This window comes from Lepidochelys olivacea, assembly GCF_965140295.1.
Source record: "Lepidochelys olivacea isolate rLepOli2 genome assembly, chromosome: 11".
Classification (NCBI taxonomy): Eukaryota; Metazoa; Chordata; order Testudines; family Cheloniidae; genus Lepidochelys; species Lepidochelys olivacea.
The window spans coordinates 60397432-60415011 of NC_140421.1; the positions used below are offsets into that span (position 1 = coordinate 60397432).

The following is a 17580-nucleotide window of genomic DNA, read 5'->3' on the forward strand; positions in this document are numbered from 1 at the left end:
GCTTTGACTGCTGCTGCACACTGAGTAGATGTTTTTGGAGAACTATCCACAATGACTCCAAGATCTCTTTCATGAGTGGTAACAGCTAATTTAGACCCCATCATTTTATATGTATAGTTGGGATTATGTTTTCCAATGTGCATTACTTTGCATTTATCAACATTAAATTTCATCTGCCATTTTGTTGCCTAGTCACCCAGTTTTGAGAGATCCTTTTGTAGCTCTTCGCAGTCTGCCTAGGACTTAACTATCTTGTTCCACTGTCTTGTTGCAGAGGCACACTGAGTTCACATGCTCCATCTGCTGGCGTTTCCCATTGTTAGGTGTTCATTGTTCAGTTCTTGGAGTTCCCATTTTCTTTTCTGGATCCTCCACTGATATGGTCAGTTTCAGTCAGTCCTTTAATAACCTGACCCATTCATTCACCCCAGACAGTTACGACACAACACTTCATAATGCTTGCTCTGCCCCAAGAGCAGATTTGACCCTTTTGTACCCTCTGGGTAGCAATGCAGAGTACAGAGGGAAACTGAGGTATACACAGGCACCATAAAAATATTACAGAAAATTCCCACTTCATCACAGACAGCTTTATATCGCCATTTCATCCAACACAGAGGGTGCTTCAAGTGTCTGTGTCTGGTAGAGATCAGGTCTTGCATGGGAACAAGTTTGTGAAAGCTCAGTCTGGATAAGAATGAGGTGACAATGGTTGGCTGGAGAAAGGAACTGGAGAATGTGGCAAACATTATATGGGCAAATCTGACTGAAGCTGTCTGTGCTTCTACTAGTTGTCATTCAAGTTCACTATGGGAGGGCAGGGGGGTTGTTAGATTGCCAAGTGCTTTTAGACGAGCACATAGCAGGAGTGAACTGAAATCTGGAAAATTCCTTCCTCACCACCCTTTCAGTGTCTCCCAGTCATGAAAACCAAGGAACTGTCAGGCACCATTACTTTTCTCTGGAACAGATCCAGGATTGTAGTATGGAACCTATCTCTAGGCACAGAGTAGAGGCATTATAGATACTCCTTGCTGGGAGGCACTTATGACTTGTCATCTGTTCACAGTTCATCAGTGGGAAGTGTGGCAAAGAAATCTGGGCCTCATTTTTCACTGGCCTCCAGCTTGTGGAGCCCTTTAATCATGTGCAAAGGGAATGTAAAGAGCTACGCTTCTAATATGGTAGTGCTTTACACACATTGGCACAGGTTTCAATGACTACACCAGCCAGTAGGGAATCAGGGCAGGGGGAAAAAGATATCAGAGGCTTGATAGGTTAATGATAATCAGGCAAAAGATTAATAACCTGACTCAGTCTCATTCACTTAAAGTGCCAGCTGGCTCTGCATGGGTACAAGGGAATGAGAGGCCACAAGGAGCAGTCCCACAAATACAAGGACCAGCCGCAATCAGGATGCAGAGTGCAGGGATTGCATGAGACTGGTGTCACTGGTGACTGTAGCCTCCCCAAAAGTGGTAGGATGTAACCAGAGCCAGGGCCTTATTTCTCCTTTGCATTGTCAAGCAGAGCCGAGCTGGTACCGTGGGGAGCACTAAAGGTATGTCTACACTGCAATTAAACACCTGTGGCTGGCCAGGGTCAGCTGACTCGGGCTCGCTGGACTCAGGCTGCGGGGCTGTAAAATTGCTGTGTAGATGTTCAGGCTTCAGCCCGAGCTCTGAGACTCCACAAGGGTCCCAAATGTCTACACAGTAATTTTTAGTCCTGCAGCCTAGCTCTGAAAGCCTGATTCAGCTGACCCAGGCCAGCCACAACCATGCTGGGGGTCTTTTATTCCAGTGTAGACATAACAATAGTGCCACCGTAACACTTCAGTAGAGCACCTGCTTTCCCCTGAGCCTTTGGAAGAATTTTGGCCGTCAGAGAAATTTCTCCCAGTGACCTGCACTGTGGTATGATTCTTTCTCAGCCCTACAATCAGGCTAGTAGCTAAAACCCATGAGCTGGCCCCAAGTAACTTACGTCAAATTTTCATACCTGAAAGCCTCAAATTGGGCCCCTAAATCTATATTTAGGCACATAAGTGTCCTGCTTTCACAGGTGCTCCGCAGCTGCAGCTCCCATTGACTGTGGGGCCACCTGTGCTGGAAAGTTACAGGACATCATCTTGTACTTAGTAGGTCACATTGCAAGCAAAGACATGGGGAAGCTCCATTCACTGTTCCATTCCTTCAGGCCCTAAGCCAGAAAAGGCTAGAAGCACTACAAAGGGTAGTGAGTTCAACACCTGGAGGGAACGGATGCTTGATGTGTTACTTTATAGCAATTCCTCCAACCAGATAGTATCCTGTGGGTGTCTTGCCCAGTCCTTCAAAGCCAGAAAGATAGTGACCGCATTATTGGGTCTGAAGTCTGAGTGGAATAAAAGCAGAGGGAAATGGAGAAGATCCTTAGGACTCTATCAGGGATATGGAATACTCTTGGGGAAAAGTGAACAGGTTTAGGAGGAGGAGAAGTGAATTGACATTGATATATGTACAGAAGTCTTGTATCTGTAAAATACAGGAAAGAAAATCAGACTATAACCACTACAACTGAGTAATCTCACTTCTCTCCTGCTGTCTATAACATTAAAGAAAACAGGGCAGTGCATAAGCAGGGGAGTTTCATTCTCTTATCTGTGATTCTCCAGCATTTGTTAGCTAAACCTCTTAGCTCCCCCAGCTATCCATTACTCACACCAGGGAAGTTCTTAAAGCACACCTTTTCACACAGCATGAGTTTTATCTCTTAGTTGATTTCGCCTTCTGAACTCCACACACATGGAATTTCTTGTTAGTAAGCCCATAACGGCTATACAATCTCACTTCTGAAGGCTCCTGCTAGAGCTGTATCCAAAGAACTCATTTTTAAGGTTAGTTTCTTTTCTCCTCCAGACAACAAGCCACCAAAAATCCCTAGATCTTTTACTGCATAGTGGTGCTTCCTGCAGCGCAGATGCAAAGACAAGAAGCTGAATTTGCTGGAGGTTTTAAATCTCAAATCAATATGGTCATACAGGAGAGTCTAGGTGAAATCATTTTCAAAGGCCACTGAGAGGGGAGGGGAAGAGGGGAGAAGATGTGGATATATCTCAGGTCTTAGGTACTGTAGTATGTCACAAGCTTCCTATGATTAAATGAAGGTGTGTCATTGGGGGTTTCTGTTGGTTTTTTTTTCCAAATATCCCTATATTTTTGCCTGGTTCATTGTGACCCATTGTCTTACCTTGGGGGAAGTTCCCATCATAATACCATTTGTGCTAGTCCACCATAGTTAGCAACAGCAAAAGCACTAGCGTAGACTGGCTGCCAAGTTTTTACCAGAATGCTCTAAGCCACTGGTTCTCGGGGGCCACAAGCAGGTTTCAGGGAGTCCGCAAGGACTGGGCTTCAGCCCAGGGTGGCAGGGCTCGGGCTCGGTCTTCAGCCCCTGGCGGTGGGGCAGGGAGAGGGAGTGACACCTCCATCCTCTGACTCACCTCAGCAGGACACGCAACCTGTCTGCGTTCAGGGGAACCAAAAATGGCAGCGTCACTGCAGAAGAGAGACCTCCCCATCATCAGAAGGGGTTGCCTCATAGCCATTGATTCCACGAGCAGGCGGCAGCTAGCCATGGAGACACACCACTGCTCTGCCCTGCTACATCAGCATTTCATGGAGCAGGGCCAAATGGAAGACAGAAATCTGGGGGTCACATGACCCTGCCTGTGCAGCCCCCCACATGGGTCACCTCTAGTTGGGAGTCCACAGGTTTGTCTATTTTCGTTTAGGGGTCTCTGGGTAAAAAAAAAAAAAAAAAAAGGGTTTCGAACCACTGCTCTAAGCAGGGCCAGATGACCAAGTATTAAGGATGCTGGTCTCTTCTCTACACTAGCGCTCTTGCTGTTACTGTCACTGAATTGCAATGGTGGGAGACTTCCCCAGAAAGGTTCTGTGTAGATGCAACTACAGCGTACTCCCCACTACCTTTAATATAGCCTTAGCATTGTCAGCACCCCCAGCACTCCTCAAATACCATCCCCAGGATTGCCCCACAGAACTGCATGTGATCTGCACACCACACGTGTGCTGCAGAGAGTGAAGTGTGCAGATCAGGCAGCACAGACCCAGCGGTGGAAGCTACCAAGACAACATTACCAGCAAGGTTAGTTTGGGAGGAGAATGCCAACTGGCCTTAAATATCAATTACAAGTTAATTAGGTTCTCGTTTTAAATAAAGCTATTACGGGCCATTTAAAAAAATTGTATTGTTTGGTAAGGGAGAGAAACAGAACGGGCAAAGTGGGGAGAAGCAGCAGCTAAGGCAAGAGCCATGTAGCACTCTAGCGGTTACAGCAGGGGAGTGGAGTATCAGGACTTCTTGGTTTTATTCATGTGGCTCTGTAACTAATTTGCAGTAATTTATATTAAATCACTTAACCCCTCTGTGTCTCAAACTATCAAATGGGGATGCCTGCCTACTGCACAGAGGCGATGTGAGAATTTCTTAAAGTTTGTAAAGTGTTTTGAGATCCTCTGAAGGATGGTCTTATAGAAATGCAAAGTACTGAACATTATTGAGAGACTTGGTCTTTTTAATGTTCTGGGACTTTTTTTGGGAAAAAACAGAAGTGCTCTGGATGAGTTAGTGCCAAGAGACATGTGACATCCTTCTCTTCTGAACTCCTCCCACCTCGTAAATCAAGTGGTTCAGGCTTTCCTTCTACTCCCAGTTGCCTCACTTGCATCTTCTAAAATCAGCACTTAGTTATTTATTTGATAAGCAGGATAGTGTTTGGCAGGGTGGATTTCTCTCACTCTGTTTTGCTCTCACTCTTTACCTGGATTTTTTGTTTGAAACTTTGATAGTGAAAGATGTGAGTGTTGTCAGTAAAGATGTGCTTTTCATGCTGGCATCACGTCTCCTCAGGGCTGTCCCTAGGTTTTGCTGGGTATTACACAAGTATCACATACAGATGGGGTGCTATGCGGCTCACTCCTCACCTGTGACTAAGGGCATGTCTAAACAGCAAAAGCCATGCACAGGCTAGCCTACCTAAGTTAGCTTGAATCCAGCTAGCGCAACGCAGGTCACAATAGCAGTGTGCAGACAGCATAGCATGGACTGGGTGAGCCAAGTATGTAGCCAGAGTCCGTGCTGGCCTTGTATTACCTGCGCTATCTCGATTCAAGCCAGCTTGGGTAGGCTATCCTATGCAGTTTTTGCTGTGTAGACCTATCCTAAATCAATACATCAGCCAACATGAGGGAGCTGTGCAGCTGTTGCCTTTCCTTGCAGGCAGAAAGACAATGGGAGTTGACCTCTCGAGGGCAGGAAACAAGCTGTGTGAAATGCGTATGATGAAATCTAAACCTGTGCAAATCTTATTTGGTTTCACATTTCATCACCAAGCTAACTGAAAGGTTAGCTAAGGTGAGACAGAACCGGGCCCAGTTGATGATTTTGTGTCAGTCATGTGCAGGGCCAGATTAACCTTTTGTGGGCCCGGCCCCAAACATATTTATGGGCCCCTATGGAGGCAATGGAGCATGGCATGGGGAAGTCAGTCCCCAGAGCAAGGGGCCAGCCAGGGGCAATGGGGCATGGCATGGCAGGGGCAGCCCTGCTCTGCACAGCCCAGTGCAAGGGCACTATTTACAGACCAGCAGTTGCCAGACGCACAGTGGCCTGCCCGACACTGTGCTACCAGCATGTCCCTTCCCCTTGGGGGCAGGCCCAGGCCACACCACACAGCCCCCTCACCCAATACCCCATAGGTTCTGACTCCATGGGTACTAAAAATAGTGTGTGCTGAGCACCCACCAGCAGCCCCGCCATTTAGCTCCTCCCACTCTGCCCCAGAGCAGATCATGCCGCTGATCAGCTGTGGGCAGGAGGTGCTGGGTGGGGAGGGGCAGGGGCAGGAAGAGTGAGGGCGGGCGGTACTCGGGGGAGGGTGTGGAACGGGGCAGGAAGAGGTGGGGATGGAGTCTTTGGGGAAAGGGTGGAATGGGGGTGGGGCCTGGGGGATCAAGCACCCCTGGGGAAATCAGGAAGTAGGCACCTCTGCCACACTCCCTCAACTCCCTATGGCCAGAGACCTCAAGGACCAGCTATACCCAGCACTCCCTCTGACCTCCCCCCCAGTGCACAGTGACCTGCACAACATCACCTCTGCCCAGCGCCCCCCTGCCCACAGCCCCACCACAACTGCCCAGCACCCCACATAGAACCCCCACTCCCTAGTGCCCCAACACACACAGATCTTCCCCGTCCCCTCACAGCCCAGCACCTCCTCCCCCCGCCCAGAGACCCACTCCCCCACGCCCTGCCTCCTGGCCATACTCACTGGCCCTGCTGAAAGGTGACTGTCTGCAGGGCTGAGCCAGCAGAGCAGCCAGGGCTGGTCCCGGGGTGGAGAATTGCTCCAGTCCCTCAGGAGTGGTGCGATCAGCCAGGCCAGGGCCTGCCCTGGCCGAGCTACCTCAGGACTGGAGGGCCCCAGGCAAGCCCCCACACTATCCCCCACCCCACAACTGGCCAAGACTGGCCAAGCTTCTGCACCAGTCCCAGACAGTTCAGCTCCGGGGAGACAGGCAGGGCCCCACAGATAGTGGGAAGCAGAGACTGCCCACAGCCAGAGGTGCACTAGGGTCCAGCCAGGGGGCAGGGAGGAGGCCTCAGCAGGCCGGCGGCACAGCAGAGAGGAGCAAGTGATGGGCGGTGGGGGAGCCAGTGGGCAGGTGGGGTCTATGGATGCAGTGCAAGCAGAGCAGGCTAGGGCCCCTTCTGAACAGGGGCCCGGCTCCATGGCGCCATTGTAAACCCAGTACTGGTCATGTGACATTCATGGTTTGGAAGTTTTCAACGTAAAGTGAGAGGAGACTCAGGTTTGGCTGAGTTCTGGTTTGGGATTTTTAGTTCATTCAAGCTCACAAAACGAAATCAGAGAAATGACACCCCAGACCCCAGCAAAATGAAACCATCACAGTTTTCATAGTCCTAGAGATGGGCACAAGGTACAGGAGAGCTGGGAACTTCACACTTTCATCTTCAGCAGACTCAAGGGCAAATTTAGCCAAATGCAGTGTAAAGTAAGCAGTGCAACTCCCATGCAAGATTCTGTGCCACAAACTCCATTCTTTCTGTCACTCCTGTAAATGACACTTGGAGTGTAAACTGATCATAAGACTCGTGGAAATGCCAAAACATAACTTGCTCCCATTTGGCATTTAGTGGGTTGGGTGTGCAAAATGAGTGTAACTTACATGCTGAAACAGTTGAAGAGGGAGGAGTAACAGGAAGGTATAAATGAAACCAGGCCAGATTTTCTACTTTAGTTTAGACTCAACGGCACCATCCCCAGCACTCCTGGGGACACATGAGCTTGGCACAAGTGGGTTAAGTTCAGTGGGCACTGCACCTACTGACACTAAGGCTGAATTTGCTTCCCACAGATTTTATGCAAGTTACACAAGTCACACTCTTACTCAATGTCAGGTTGATAAAAGTTTTAGCAACTTAGCCATTTACAACCTTTTTATACCCCATATAGCATTTATGCCATCATTTGTGACATGTGAGATTGGCCCACTGGACTATTTTGAGACTGTCCACCCTCCCAGATGCTGTCTATGTAAAAAAAGATACGTTACTTAAAGGCCACATGTTGCAAAAACAAGTGTAGAAAAGCAAAGGCACAGAGCTACAGAAACCATACCGACAGGTTTCAGAGTAGCAGCTGTGTTAGTCTGTATCTGTAAAAAGAAAAGGAGGACTTGTGGCACCTTAGCGACTAACAAATTTATTAGCGCATAAGCTTTCGTGAGCTACAGCTCACTTCATCGGAAACCATACCAGCTTCCTTGGCTCCTCATGTGACTTTGTACAGAAATATCTGGACAAAGTACCAGGGAAGGGTCCCTCCATAGAAGAATTTATTTAATTTTAAAACAAGTGAGTTTTTGCAATAACACAGCCTCTTGGAATGGTGTAAATCACTGAAAGCAGTCAACACTGTCTGACGTTTTATGCATGCTTGGAACAAGGGCTCTCTCTACTGGTGCCTTAACATCCTGTACCACAGGCCAACTCTACAGAGAAAAGTAGTGGTCTGACATGACAGCTTATTCCTTTAGGAGTAAATCTTACACCCTCCTCTGCAGATTCAGAGAGCCCTCCTGCAGTGAATGTTTCCCAACACTATCCTGTTTATGGGCCTCAACCCCAATGTGGAAGGCCCACCTTTAGGCACAAGAGATTACTTTAATTTCTATGTCCCATTCAGTCCTTGGGCTTTCTGCTGAGATACCATCAAACCTGCCAAAAGAAGTGGTAGTTTTTGGCAGCAGCAGAAGATCCTAGTGCTGTGAAGTCCTTTCATGTTTATTTTTATAAACATTCTGGACTTCATTAGAAGTGGCCTCAGAATTCACAATGCGGTCCAGCGCTTTGGGTTCAGCCTGTTAGAGAGCAACAAGGGTCAGCCGCAAAATTCATATCTATTTTTGAAAACAATACCCACCTCAAAGATTGGGGCTGATCCCAGATTACTGGCCTCTAGATTTCATGAAACTTTTTGAAGTTTCAAGACTCAAAAATGTTTAATAAAATCTAGAGATGGATCCAAAACCCTCGTATCCAAACCGCCCTCTCCCTACCCCAACTTTGGGGGAATTCAAAATTTTGCTTCTGGCCAAGACAAAATCCCACAGCACCTCACCAAAGTCAGTGGAGTTACTTTCGATTTATACTGCTGTCTGTGAACAAGAGCAAAATGTAACCCTCACTTTCTAATTAAATGGAATCTGTAATTTACACAATAATGGTTTTCATCTGAACTACATTCTTGGCCTGTTTCTAGAATGGACAGGGAATAAGATCTGAGAAAACAGGCAGCAACCTTGAATGAAATGGGACCTCAGCCTCCAAAACTGAATTCTGTTCAAGCTCTATTCTAAATCTAGATTGAAGGATATTTAAGTGGATTCTAAATCTGAAAAAAATTATTTCTCCCACATCTTGTCTTTGGACGCTTGTCCACAGGGAATGGTCACATGCCACCAATGCTATTCACTTTAAACTATGTTAAGCATGGCTTTAAAACAAAAGCACAGATACACGTATAGCAATGATACTGAGTAGTTTCACCAGTTATAACCCTGACTTGGAGAATAAGAATAATGTTTTTACTTTTACAGATCCAGATAAGCAAATGGATGGAGCACCTGGATCCTATAGTAATTCACACCTGGGATCCTATGGGGGCCATACAGTGAGTCCTACCGAAGAAATGTGAGTAGTAGGTGCTTTTTTGCTTTTAATTAAAAAAAGTTTCCTTTTTTGCATCCTACCTTGGTTTTCAATTACATTTCATTTTTACTGGAGAATAGAAATGCAGGAAGCTGAAATTGATCTGTAGCCAGGGGCTTTGAATCTTGATTAAATTACTTTCTAGTGAGCACTGAAACATCAGGGTAGAATTTCTCTCTGATTATGACTTCCTTAAGCATATTAGGTAGTGAGAAGTACATTCCAAAAGGATAGAGTGCACCCACACTCTCTTGTTATACAGAGTCAGAAATAGAGTTCTCCTCAGATGAGGGGATATGACTGTAGAAGGAACTATGAGGATGGGTCTTGCATCATTCCCTAAAGATGATTAGACTCTGGAGCATGATGCAAGACTCTCCCATAACCAGGGTTGGGAGAAGAGGAGGAGACTCTGAAGTCTGCTAAGGACTTCCCTGTGAAGATCTAATTTAACTCAGAAGTGCTTAGATAGTACAGTATTGGGCACAAGAGGAAACCCAAAACAGCCAGATAGTAGTAGTGTTTAGGCACTTTGATACCAAAGTGATAAGAGTTTTTGAAAAACCTCAGATGGAATTACATGTGTCTCCTACTTATCTTACCCCTCGCCCCTGTGACACACCTGTAAAACTAATGGATATCCAAGGTTACATCACACTGGTGCAAACTCCCTTGCTTTCATGAATTTAAAATAAATGCCCTTCCTCCCCACACACACAGTGCTAGAGCTTCAAATCAAGCACTCTGTGTCCCAGAAAGCAAGGAGCAAACTGATCTGTTGATAATAAGCACACTTTGGAAATATGCCTTTGAGGCACTCTAACTCTCTTAAGCAGCGCAGTCAGAGAATAACAGATCTTTCTGGACAAAAATATTGTTTCCTACTGTAAATTAAACTACAGGCAGGGAAATGGACTACTGTAGCCTCCTCTTCCTCTCTGGTCTCTGCATCTCTCATCTTTCCCCTCTCCAGACCAGTCACTTTTGCCTAGAGGCAATCAATTAACTTGAGTTAAAACAGAACCACAGACTCTTGTCTAGACAAACCCCAAAGTAAGAAGGAAAACAAACAGTGGTGGATTACGCAGAAAGTCCATTACTGAAAATTTACTAAGAAGTCTGGATAACACTGAGCTAAATTCTTCAGTATGTTCTGTCCGCTTTGCACTGCTCTGGTGATGCAAAGCAGCTGGTGACACACAGCAGCCAGCCATTTAAGCCAAATTTGTGGTTGCTTTGCATCAGTGAAGTGGTGCAAAGCACCTGGAACCTACTAGAGAATCTGCTCCAAAAGGAAAAGGAAAAGGTAAAGATAAGATCTTAGACACACAGAGGTATAGAGAAGTCACAGTGTCTAGCTGAAGGAACAGACCTCAATGAGATTGCATTGGGTGTACATCAAGGCAGAATTTGTCCTTGTCATTAAACATTTTCTTCTGTTAGTACTGTAGTTTATCATCAGATAAATCACAGCCCCTCACTTTTTTAAACTGATTTGTTATATGGAAGTTTCAGCTTGAGCTAGAACTGCTACACCCCCTGCAAGGAATTATCATTATTTATTTCTTTGAGTATAATGTGGTATTATGTCCCTTAGCTCTGGTATTGCTTTGACTGGTAGAAGAGCAGTAACTTGCATTAAATGAAGGTGTTGCATTTAGAGCACGGATTGAGATCACGCCTTTTGGATTCTATTCCCAGCTCGGTTGCTGACTCACTGTTAGACTTTCAGCAAAATTCTCATTCTCTGTCCCTCAATTTATTATAATCAGTTATTTAATAATTTGTATATAGCATTACCTACCTGCATGGCAGATAAATGCATTGAATACAATACGGTTTCATACTCAAAAATATGTACAATACCTGCTTCACAGAGGTGGTGTGAGATTTTGTCACCTCAGCGCTTGTAATTCCCATTAGCTTCAGTGGAAGCTGTGAGTACTAAGCACTTCTAAGAGCCAGGACATTGAAGTTTGTAACATTGTTTAGATCTTAAGATGACAAGTGTTACAGGAGTGAAAAGTATTTTAATATGTATGATTTTGCTATTAAATGGCCAAGGCACCCACCAATCAGTCTTTGGATCTTTTTTACAGCACAAAAGAGAATGTTACTTGCTTTCCTCAGTAATGAGGAGACAAGAGACCTCCAAGGAGAAAAAGCAGCTACCTGCTGGGGCCATTACAATTATATAAGTTGTTCACTATATGATACTGACAGGTTACTCCAAAGGCTTTCTGGGCTTGCAAGGGAAAAAAGAAAATGCATCAGCTTTCCCGACTCCTTCATAAGGAGAGACTCTGGAGCTCTAAGAGTTTGCCAAAATCTTGGTTTAGTTATTTGTGTTGCTTTAATTTTAAAGGGGTCAAGACTCTGAATCTGGTAACTATCTCATGGGACCTTCCAGTCACAGGGTGATGCTACAAGAGAATGTTGGAGTAGCCATGAGTCATTCTGAAAAGCAGCATGTGACAGAGGGAGAAAAGACTACTCTGCTAAAGGAGCTCTGCAAGCAAACTACTGCCAGCATCAATGCTGTAAGTATCACAGGACACATCTCCAGTAGCAAAATGCCTATTGCGTCCTCCTCCTGGAAGGGGTTTGAGAAGAAAGTTAATATTATTCATACTGGTTATTTACATTAGAACGAAACGGGCACTGACTTCATCACTTCCAGCCTACCTCAGACACAGAACACAGTGCAATAAGGAAGTAGCCTCTGGTTCATGTTACCAAGTCAGACTCAGTTCTATGCCAAAAGGATAGAATTAGGAAAGCACAGAATAAGTCTAGTGCTATCAAAGGCCAAATAATAAATACTGTACAGGACTGACACCAAGTGGACATGATAGAATTGGTACTCCACCACTAATCCCCCAGGTGCGCTGCCTCTTTGGGGCCAGCAGCCTTGGTGGACACACCAGCAACAGAGAAGAGGAATGCTATAAACCAATGTTTCCAAGGACAATCCCATCCTTCCCTGCTACCTGTTTTTGGTCCAGAAACCTGTGGATTGATTCAGGGTGAGGTGGAGCAGTGGGAACAGAGGGAGGGGAATGATGGATGGTACATTATGGATAATTGTGGGCACAGTGAGTGACCTATCAGGAATAAAGCTGCCCTCCATTTTGCTGTACAACTTTGACACCTGAGTAATAAACATAAGCTTTTATTCTAGCATGGGTACGAAACATCTTATAGAGGAAAGCTAATTCCCTCTATATGCCAGAAAGTCACTTGTCAGTGGTCCTGAGAATATGGGTAATTCCAAAGTGCCAAGGCAATTTCTAGACTGATTCCAAAGTGTGATTTTCAGAAGCGGTACCATAGGAAAGCCTTTAATGTGGGATGCTCCAAAAACAATACATGTTATTGCTACAGGTGTGGTGAAGTTCCACTGTGCCTATGAAAAAAAAGATACTCTTCTGTATCATTTCATTCTGAACAGTGTTTGAGGTAACTAGTGTGGGCTGCTTGGTACAAAAAACGTATATTCTTGTTTTTAACAAAATAAATATAACTTATCAGTATGTTTCGGATAAACACTATTACTGTCAATTCTAGTTCCAGGACACAGAAGTTGCAAAGAACAAAACCATGAAAAAGCAGAGAAATGAATTGACCAAGATGGACCCAGTATCCAAAGCACAGAAAAAGAGCAGTAACAAAGACAAACGACACAGCAGAGAAGAATTTGTTGTAGGTAAGAACACACATGTAAAGAAAAAGTTTCAGCTCCAGTATCCTACTTTTTTACACATGTGCACACACAAACAAATAAGAGATCTGGAAGAAATATCACCAGGAGCAGAATATTAGAACCAAGATCTGCAGCACTGAAAAGATCATATTTTTATGGTGCTTTTGTTTTGCTCTCTGCTCTGTTAGCTCAAAAGGTCCAAGGGAGATTCTGGCATTTAGTTCTTATTTTTAGATGTGTGATCAATTTTTATTAAGATTAATTCCCTTGCTATTTATCGTTGAATCAGCTAAAGCGAGCTGTCACTGCAGCAGAAAACAGCTGTGTTGTAACCATGCATACTTAGAAGGAAATATCTTCTGTTTTGCCAGAAGCAAATAATTGTATGTAGTTTTGCAAATAGACATGGTTTGTAGCTAGATTTTTCCTCCAAGGGTGATTGCAGTGTAGCAAAAAAGAAACATGCATACTGAGAGGTGCACATTTATAGTAACTGCTCTTCCTTTTTCATGTTATTTCTACATTATTGCTTATTTGTATTTCAGTAGCACCTAGGGATGGAGGTTCCCATTTTGCTATTCAGTGTACACAGATTAGCCTCCTGCCTTAAAGGTCTTAGACTGCAAACAGACAAAGGAGTGGGGGCGGGACAGAAAGAGGAAGTGACTTGTCCAAGGTTATATAGCGGGTCAGTGGCAGAGCTAGGAAGAGAACCCAGGTCTACTGGATCCCAGTCCAATGCTCCATCCATTAGATCACACTGTCTTTTGATATTTTTAGGTGCGTTCTCTCTTGTTGTGAACAAATGCTAACATCAGCATTTCATAATAATTTTTGTCTAGAGAGATAAGGCCTCAAGCAACACCTTCGGAAGAGAAAAATACAACTAATGTAGTTAAGATTGTTGTTTGATATAAGAATAATAATTAGATAGAAAATTACAGTTGGCTGTCTCAAAAAAAAATCTAATAAAGAATTTCTGGATAATTGTTCTGACATTAATCTTTAAACATTGACAGAGCTATCTTCCTTATTTTTAATTTCATCATTGTAGTAATAAAAGGTATAATGTTTTGGCTCTTTAAATTGACCTAAGCTGAGCAGGAAACACGACAAAATCAGAAAACCAAGAGCACCAAATTCTTCTTTTCAAAATCACTAAATTCTGTGCAAGAGGGAAATGTTCATGTCTAAAATGAGTGTTTAGAAAAAAGTTTATGTATCATACCTAATATTTACACTGCCTCCCAATAAACTAACACTAGCTCCCTATAATAAAAATATGGAATAGATTTGCCTATGGATTTAAGTACTTGTATTGTAGATAAGCACAAAGACAACTAACTGCAATATTGGTAAAAAAAACTAGGAGTCCTTGTGGCAGCTTATAGACTAACAAATTTATTTGGGCATAAGCTTTCATGGGCTAGAACCCACTTCATCAGATGTATGAAGTAAAAGATACAGGAGCAGGTATAAATACATGAAAGGATGTGGGTTGCTTGACCTAGTGTTAGGTCAGTCTAACGAGATAAATCAATTAATAGCAGGATACCAAGGGAGGAGAAATAACACAAGAGGTCCACTTCCTAGACACTACAGTGCTAATAAGCGATGGTCACATAAACACCACCCTATACCAGAAACCTACTGACCGCTATACTTACCTACATGCCTCCAGCTTTCATCCAGACCACATCACACGATCCATTGTCTACAGCCAAGCTCTGCAATACAACCGCATTTGCTTCAACCCCTCAGACAGAGACAAACACCTACAGAATCTCTATCAAGCGTTCTTAAAACTGCAATACCCACCTGGTGAAAAGAAGAAACAGATTGAAAAACCAGAAGAGTACCGAGAAGTCACCTATTACAAGACAGACCCAACAAAGAAAGTAACAGAATGCCACTAGCCATCATCTACCGCCCCCAATTAAAACCTCTCCAGCACATCACCAAGGATCTACAACCTATCCTGAAGGACAACCCCTCACTCTCACAGACCTTGGGAGACAGGCCAGTCCTCACTTACAGACAGCCCCCCAACCTGAGGCAAATACTCACCAGCAACCACACACCACACAACAAAAAACACCAACCCAGCGACCACACCCTGCTACAAACCCCGGTGCCAACTCTGTCCACATATCTATTCAAGTGACACCATCTTAGGACCTAACCACATCAGCCACACCATCCGGGGCTCGTTCACCTGCACATCTACCAATGTGATATATGCCATCGTGTGCCAGCAATGCCCCTCTGCCATGTACATTGGCCAAACTGGACAGTCTCTACGCAAAAGAATAAATCGACACAAATCTGACATCAGGAATCATAACATTCAAAAATCAGTAGGAGAACACTTCAATCTCTCTGGTCACTCAATAACGGACCTCAAAGTGGCAATTCTTCAACAAGAAAGCTTCAAAAACAGACTCCAACATGAAACTGCAGAACTGGAATTAATTTGCAAACTAGATACCATCAGATTAGGCCTGAATAAAGACTGGGAGTGGTTGGGGCATTACAAAACCTAAACTTAATTTCCCCAATACTAATTTCTCCCTACTGTTACTCACACCTTCTTTCAGAGTAACAGCCGTGTTAGTCTGTATTCGCAAAAAGAAAAGGAGTACTTGTGGCACCTTAGAGACTAACCAATTTATTTGAGCATGAGCTTTCGTGAGCTACAGCTCACTTCATCGGATGCACCTTCTTGTCAACTGTCTGTAATGGGCCACTCTCTTACCACTTCAAAAGTTATTTCTCCTCCCTTGGTATCCTGCTGTTAATTATCTCGTTAGACTGACCTAACACTAGGTAAAGCAACCCACATCCTTTCATGTATTTATACCTGCTCCTGTATCTTTTACTTCATACATTTGATGAAGTGGGTTCTAGCCCACAAAAGCTTATACCCAAATAAATTTGTTAGTCTGTAAGGTGCCACAAGGACTCCTCGGTTTTTTTGCTGATACAGACTAACACAGCTACCATTGAAACCTGCAATATTGGTGACATCTGGAAAACATTCTGCAACTTGATTAGAGATCAGGTTACAGTGGGTTGGCTGTATCAGCTGACACCATGGGACGTGTGCAGGAATAAAAATTTGACCGCTTTTGGAGGGACACATTCTGGACCCCTACCATGGCCCCAGGGCTGGAGGAGTTCTGTGCCCCTGCTTGCCCCCCCTTGTGCACACCCTTGGCTGACACAAATCAAGATTTGGAATTAATGTCTTACAGGAAAACCAAAACAGAAAAAGGCTGATGAGAAAAGAACATCCTCTCTCAGGAAAAAGACTACTAGAGTCAAAAGACAAGGGACCATCCAAGAACCAAAGCATAAGGAAGGAGGGCAGGAAGCAGAAGAAGCTGATCAGAGCAGTGCGGCTGCTGGAGATGAGGAGTTACGTGATGACAGCAGCCCTTCTCCCTCCAGCTCTCCTATTAAGGACCATTTGCTCTCTCCTGAGAGCCCTCGGTTTTGTTTTGAGGATTATGGCAATCCTTCTGGGTCTAGTCCAGTTCCCATTCACAAAAAATTTACTCAGACTTGCCCAATAATCGCCACAGTTAGTGGCACTGAATTGGATGCAGGCATAAGCAATGAGGTTTCAGAGGTAAGAACTGGGGTTTTCCCTTATGGTCAGAGATAGAAAGAATGATTCACTGAACTGCCTTTTACATTCTAGGATTGCAATAGGGACCTACCTGGTCTGGCTCAGGGCCCGCTTCAGATTCCTTCATCTTCCATGGTTCTCTCACCCTCAACGCAGTTCGGCTACTGAGGTGACTTAGCCCTCTAGCAGATCACAACAAGCCCATCCCTTCCTGTGTATCAAGTCCAGACACAAAACAAAAATCTTCTGCCCCAGTCTCAGGGTGGGCCCAGCCTTGCCTTATAGAACACCTGTCTTCTCTTTCACCATTGTTCTTCCGTTCCAACTCTGCCATTCTCCTGAGCTCAGCTCCAGCCCTTTGGGGCTCTGCTCAGTCCCTCCAGCTTCTCCCTGATCACGGCATCACATCACTAGATGGCACTGCAGACTGTTTCTTAGTCCTCTGCAGCAGTTGAGGGAACCCACGCTCATGCCCACCCTCTTCTACAGGCTCCCAGGCCTGGGAACCCAAAACAACTGGGCTTACTGCCCGTCCATCATTTCAGCTACTCTGATTCTCCTTCCAAAGGCTTATTTCTGACTGCCAACCCTCCTACCCACCCACCAGCCCATCCGCTCCTGATAGAGGACTGATTCCCAAGGCTGTTTTCCCTGTTTGGCTCCCCATTTGACTAAACGGCCAGCTGCTCATTTTCCTGCGGGCCTGCTATTAGCCACAGGATGCCCCATCATGTGGCTTTGCTCATTCCTCTACTTGGAGTGGCAAGCTCTCTAGCACTCTGCTGCTCAGCCCAAACCCCTTAAAGGACCAGACCTTTTGGTTATTGCAGGTCAGCAGGTTATTCACCTCTCGGCAGTCCCTGTCTATTACAGGAACAAGCAATCACTTGGTGAGATTTATGGCTGGTGAACTTAGAATAAACAAAAGGAAATATAGCAGTGTAGTCAG

At 44.8% G+C, this 17580-nt stretch overlaps 1 protein-coding gene across 3 annotated transcripts in view; it reads left to right on the forward strand.

The window, feature by feature from the left end:
- Nucleotides 1-17580, forward strand: part of KIAA2012 — a 103986-nt gene that overhangs the window by 78006 nt on the left and 8400 nt on the right. For all 3 annotated transcript variants that reach the window (XM_084644135.1, XM_084644136.1, XM_084644137.1), the window contains 4 exons: nucleotides 9186-9279; nucleotides 11663-11837; nucleotides 12865-13003; nucleotides 16255-16631. In XM_084644135.1, coding sequence (XP_084500261.1) covers nucleotides 9186-9279; nucleotides 11663-11837; nucleotides 12865-13003; nucleotides 16255-16631 — 785 coding nt within the window. The remainder of the gene's footprint in view (nucleotides 1-9185; nucleotides 9280-11662; nucleotides 11838-12864; nucleotides 13004-16254; nucleotides 16632-17580) is intronic.